The sequence below is a fragment of the Anomaloglossus baeobatrachus genome, chromosome 5 (assembly GCF_048569485.1).
Source record: "Anomaloglossus baeobatrachus isolate aAnoBae1 chromosome 5, aAnoBae1.hap1, whole genome shotgun sequence".
Classification (NCBI taxonomy): Eukaryota; Metazoa; Chordata; class Amphibia; order Anura; family Aromobatidae; genus Anomaloglossus; species Anomaloglossus baeobatrachus.
Genome location: NC_134357.1, coordinates 378428320 through 378434319, shown reverse-complemented (window position 1 = coordinate 378434319; position 6000 = coordinate 378428320). Strand labels below are relative to the sequence as shown.

General features: G+C 46.9%; 1 protein-coding gene across 1 annotated transcript in view; it reads left to right on the top strand.

The window, feature by feature from the left end:
- Positions 1-539: 539 nt before the first annotated feature.
- EIF6 (eukaryotic translation initiation factor 6) overlaps positions 540-6000 on the top strand; it is a 60522-nt gene continuing 55061 nt past the window's right edge. The window contains exons 1-2 of the mRNA XM_075347633.1: positions 540-618; positions 700-831. Coding sequence (XP_075203748.1) covers positions 725-831 — 107 coding nt within the window. The 5' untranslated portion in view covers positions 540-618; positions 700-724. The remainder of the gene's footprint in view (positions 619-699; positions 832-6000) is intronic.

Sequence of the window (6000 nt, the reverse complement as noted above, 5' to 3'; positions counted from 1 at the left end):
TCAACTCACTCCGATTTTCATGCCGTGTGGCTTAGGCCTAAAGAGAATCAGAATAAATGATCAGAATACATAGCGAGACACCAAACCAATAATCCAATGATTACCAAAAAAAAATATTAGATACAAAAAAATGTATTATCAAAAAATGCATAAGCAAAATCATATGAAGCCCCATAACAGACAGAAAGCCCATAATATATCTGCATATTCTCTTTGACTATCCGAGGTTATTTATCAGCTGGTGTTCTATAGTATAAATCACACTCCCCTTTTCAGCTGCCTGTATTTTTGCTGAGTAGTAGAGATGGCCTCCCTACTTTTCTCTGTGAACATACACTGTCGTTTTCTACATGAAACAGGAATGTTGTGTGTTAGAAGGCGACTGCCAGAGTGACCATAGATGGGAAAGCGCAGGAACGGCAGGAGGCTAGAGCTACCTGGAAAAGACCACAGTAAAGATGGCGTCGTCAGCCTCACGCGTCATCATTATGGCTGCTCTCTATTGGTTGTACGCCTGACCCGTTTCCGACACCCCGGAAGTGAAGCCGTTTGCAGCCCGGCCACGTGTTCGGTGGGTTGAGGACGGGAAGTTAGAGGAGTGATCGTTAACGGAGTGAGGTAAGTCCGGGCAGCTGCTGGTGACGGATGACAATGCCCCGCGGCAGGGATATGCAGTCAGCGTGTTTTCTGTGTTTGTAGTGAAGACGTCCTGTGTTCTGCAGTCATGGCGGTCCGTGCTTCCTTTGAGAACAACAATGAGATCGGCTGTTTCGCGAAGCTGACGAACACGTATTGTTTGGTGGCCATAGGAGGCTCCGAGAACTTCTACAGGTGGGTGACGTATGACTGCCAGTCCTTACAGGGGGTTACACAGCCGTGACGTCACAGGGTCACGTGTTATGGAGGCCACAGGCAGAGTAGAGCTCTGTGGGACATACCTGGTGAAGTATCAGGGTCTGCTAAACACACAGGCTGGGAGATGGATGTGTGAGAGGTGACCTCACATGTAGTGGTCACATGACAGATGTCCAGTAGAAAGTTATTACCCATCTACTGGGTAGGTGTACACTTATTGCTCGTGGGGGTCCGACTCCTGGGACCATTACCCCAGTTATAATGGAGCCACCAATTGTAGTGCTCACCTTCTCAGACAGCTCCATAGACAATGAATGGAGCAGGGCTCAGGTCACTTTGTCACATGGTCTATTGATCGATCAGCACATTATCACCGATCATGTACTTTGTGATGACTTTGTACTCCCCGGACATTCATTCTATGAGACAGCCCCTTTAACGTGCTGGCAGTGCAGGCTCCAGAGTTATGGGGTCCCTTAGGCCCCTATTCGCTTTCAATTTTTCTTCCGCTCCTCTTCTTCCATGTTCAGCATGTGTCAGGCACTGGCTGTATGATCTCAGCCAAATATGATACACTCGGAATTGCTGCGGCACTTGAGAAAATCATACTCTAAAAGCCTCCGGGGACCAAGCCCCACAACAGACTAGACAGTGTAACGCTTGCCTGGATCCACAGGCTCAGACTGGCTGTGATGGACAGGCTAGAGGAAAGCCGCTCACAAAGCCAGGACCCTGTGAACCTGAAACCCTTTAACCCCTATACAGGGATTTGGAATTACACAGGGCCCTGGAGATCACTACCTGTGGTAGGCTGCAGTCCGATGAGAGCAGTAACCAGGCAGGGTCAAACCAGGAAATGCAAAACAGGGACAGAATCAGGCAGGCAAGGACTTTATCAGAAAACAAAGCAGAGGTAAAATCCGGATCGGCCAGCGAGGTACAGAAACAGCAACAGGAGCAAGCAGGAGGGTTGTCGGAGAGCAGGCCGAGGTCAAAACGGGAATCAATAATCAGAGTAGGGAGAACCAGAGTCTAGCAAGAGTACAATCTATATCTGGCAATGGCCAGCAGACAGAAGGGGGCGGGGGGATAAGAAAAAAAAAAGGTGTGGTGCCTTCCCATTGGCTGTAGCTGAATAGTGGCAACCTCAGCTGGAAGACACACGCCACCTACACTCAGCCATTGGTACTGAAGGCGTCAGGAAAACCCAGCCTAGTGGATGAGCAGAGCCTGCGCCCACCACAGCCACTGGCACAGACTCCTCCCCCATCACCAGCACAGTCCACAGCGGAAATACGGCGGCTCCTGGTGACTGAAGCAGAAGTCGCAGGAGCGGACTCTGGTGAGGACATGAGTCTGGATAGGTGGGTGTCCAGCAGCTTCTCCCCGACCCCTGCCAGACTGACAGGTCTGTCCCTTTATACATGTAGGCAGAGACCTGTCAATCCAGGGCAGTGTGTGTGGAGAAGCTGCTACGAACCCACCTGTCTGACTAGACTCTTGTGGCTCGTTCCCCAGCAGCTTTTAGGCTATGTGCGCACTATAAAAGTGATTTTTCTCAAGAAAATTTCTTGAGAAACTTCTGGGAGTTGAAGATTACCGCACCTGCGGTAAAAAACCGCACCAAAACCGCGGGAAAAACGCATGCATTTTTGCCTCGATTTTGCCGCGGTTTTTCCACAGGTTGGTCCCTACGGTGTTTTTATGCTGAACTGCAATAAATAATATAGATAATAGATAGATAATCGATAGACAGACAGATAATGAATACAGGGAAAGATGGATAGATAGATGAGAAAGACCTATATAATGTCCCACCCCCCTGCATATTCTAAGCTGGTACCCTTTAGTGACTTTTATGTGGCACTGAAGGGTGCCTAGCCTTGTATTTAGCCAAAAAGTAAATAATTAAAAAAAAAATGACGTGAGGTCCCCCCATCTTTTGGAGCCAGCTAGGGTAAAGCAGACGGCTGCAGCCTGCAGACCACAGCTGGCAGCTTTACCTTGGCTGGTAATCCAAAACAGAGGGCACCCCACGCTGTTATTTTACATTAAATAAATAATTTAAAACAAAAAACGTGGGGTCCCCCCCCATATTGGATCACCAGCCAAGGTAAAGTGGACAGCTGGGGTCTGATATTCTCAGACTAGGGAGGTCCACTGTTATTGGGCACTCCTCAGCTTAAAAATAGCAGGCTGCAGCCGCCCCATAAGTGGCGCATCCATTAGATGTGCCAATCCTGGCGCTTCGCCCCAACTCATCCTGGTGCGGTGGCAAACGGGGTAATATATGGGGTTGATGCCAGATGTGTAATGTCACCTGGCATCAAGCCCTGGGGTTAGTGATGTCACGCGTCTATCAGATACCTGACATCACCAACCCAGTCAGTAAGAAATAAAAAATAGACAACAAAAAAAGTTTTATTTGAAAAAACACTCCCCACATTCCCTCTTTCATCAATTTATTGACAAGAACAATCAAATCCGGGTCCGGCGTAATCCAATAAGGAGGGGGGTCCCACGCCGATCCATACCATAGTCACTGTCCCAGTCAATAAAGAACGGAAGGTTCCCCATTGGCTGGGAGAGTAATGCAGTGACCTGAGCTAACATCAATAGGTCAGCCCAGGTCACTGCAGGGGATGCCGAGCGCTGCCATCAAGAGGTTAGATGAGATCATTACCTGCTGTGATGATCTCCTGCAGTCCTGCCATCAGCGCTGTCACTGACTTCTATGCCCGCCGCGTTCTCAGCAGTATCGCGAGAGCCCGTGACGTCACCGCCAGTGAAAGTCTCGGGCCGCAGGCATAGACGGCGGTGACAGCGGTGACGTCAGGAGGCAGGAGATCGTCACAGCAGGTAATGATCTCATCTCGCCTCCTGACAGCAGCGCCCATCATCCCCGCGGCTGCACGCACTGCTGTGTGTCAGTGTCTGCCAGCACTGCAGGGTGACAAGCTGCTGATACTGCGGGCAGACACTGACATACAGCAGTGCAGGCAGCCGCAGGGCCGGAGCGGGACACAGACTGCACGGGCACCTGGAGGTCACACGGAAGTGCTTCTGTCATCTGTGTTCTCTTCTGTCATAATGACATCACTTCCTGCAAAACCGCAGGCAGCGATGAACATTACCGCAGGTAAATCGCGGCTATACTGGGGGTATACTGCACATCATTTGCTACCTGCGGTATACCCCCGGTATTTCGCGATTACATTACAGTGAATGGAGTGAAATACCGGGGGTATTCCGCAGGTACTTGCGGAAAAGAAGTGACATGCTCATTTTCTCAAGAAATGTTCTCAAGAAAATCTTCAGAAAGAATTTTCTTGAGAAAAAAACGCAGTGTGCGCTCAGCTATTTTTTTTTCTCCATAGGTTTTTCTGGGAAATGTCTGCAGAAAGATTTCAAACCTTTCTCAAGAAATTTCCGCAGCAAAACCGCGGGTAAAACCGCCTAGTGCGCTCAGGGCCTAAAAGTATGAATTTCTCAAGTGCCGCAGCGATTCAGAAGGTATCATATCTGGCTGAGATCATACAGCCAGTGCCTGACACATGCTGCCCGTGGATCAGGCCACACGTATTCGCTGTCACATTCTCTAACTCTACAGAATAGCCTTAGGCTTCTGTTCAAACATGTCATATGCCTGACATATACCTTCAAGGAAAGGATATCTCCCAATGTATACCTCTGACAGCAGTTTCTATTATACATTAGGGTCTCATGTTAAATAATACTTCACTTATGCCTTTTAAAGGCCATCTGTCAGCAAGTTTTTCCTATGTCACCTGAGAGCAGCATAATGTAGGGGCAGAGATCCTGATTCCAGCGATGTCACTTACTAAGCTGTGTTGTTGCTTCAATAAAATCAGTTCCTTGAGAAGGATCTTATCACTAGAGGGCTAGTAAACCTGTTGCAATGTAGTCCGTCATATTCATGAGCTCTGTATAACTCCACCCCACTATTGATTGGCAGCTTTCTGACTGTGCGCTGTACACAAAAAGCTGCTGATCAGTGGTGTAGGCGGGGTTATGCAGAGCTCAGAATTCAGAGAACTGCTAGATCTGCAGCAGATACAACAGTGATGTTATCAGACGTGTAGCAAGCAGTTCAGTAAGTGATACATTGCTGGAAGTGGGGGTCTATGCCCCTACAAGGTATTACACTCGGATATCACTGCAAAATAAATAGTAACAGATCCCCTTCACCCCCAGCCTGTTATCACTTTTCTGACCAGGCCACTTTTTAATTCTGACCAGTGTCACTTTGAGGCAATAGCTCTGCAATTGCTTAAATGGATCCCAGTGATTCTGAGATTGTTTTTTGTGACATATTGAACTTCATCTTATTGGTAAATTTAGGAAGATATTTTTTGCGTTCATTTGTGAAAATATTGGAAATTTGGCAAACAATTTTGAAAATGTAGCAATTTTCAAACTTTGAATTTTGCCTTTAAAGCAGAGTTACATCACAAAATAATTAATATATAATAAAAGAATCATAAAATTTGTTGTGCAATTTCTCCTCAGTACACAAGTACCCTATATACAATGAAAAACTACTGTTTGGGTGCACAGTAGGGCTCGGAAGGGAAGGAGCGCCATCTTGGCTGGAATAGATTGTGGACGTTGTGTCACATTTGAAGATCCCTTGACATGCCGAAACAGCAGAAAACCCCCACAAGTGAATCCATTAATGGATTTCATCTTGAGGTGTAGTGAGCTAACTTAATCCTCAGGTGATTCATGGAATTGTATAACATTGGGTTGTGAAAGTAAAAAATTACAGTTTTTTTTGCCAATAAAATCTTTCTTTGGCACTAAAGACTAATTTTCAAAAAGGGTAATAGGAGAAAATTAAACCCCCCCCCCCCCCAGGTGAATTCCCTGACAAATCCATTCACAATTGAAGCATCAGAGTTATTCCACACTGTTCACCCTCTGTTCAGGGGTGTCTTTCTTTTTTCAAAGATGCAAAAAACTGTTGTTGACCGCACCTTTGTGCACGCCTATAAAGACAATTAAAAAAATGGACATAGCCATATCACAGGCCAGACATGACTCCCCCTGCCTCATTAGAATAAATTCTCCATTCAGAATTTTGTCTGAATTATCATGTCTTAACTGTAATACCCGGTGTAAGCG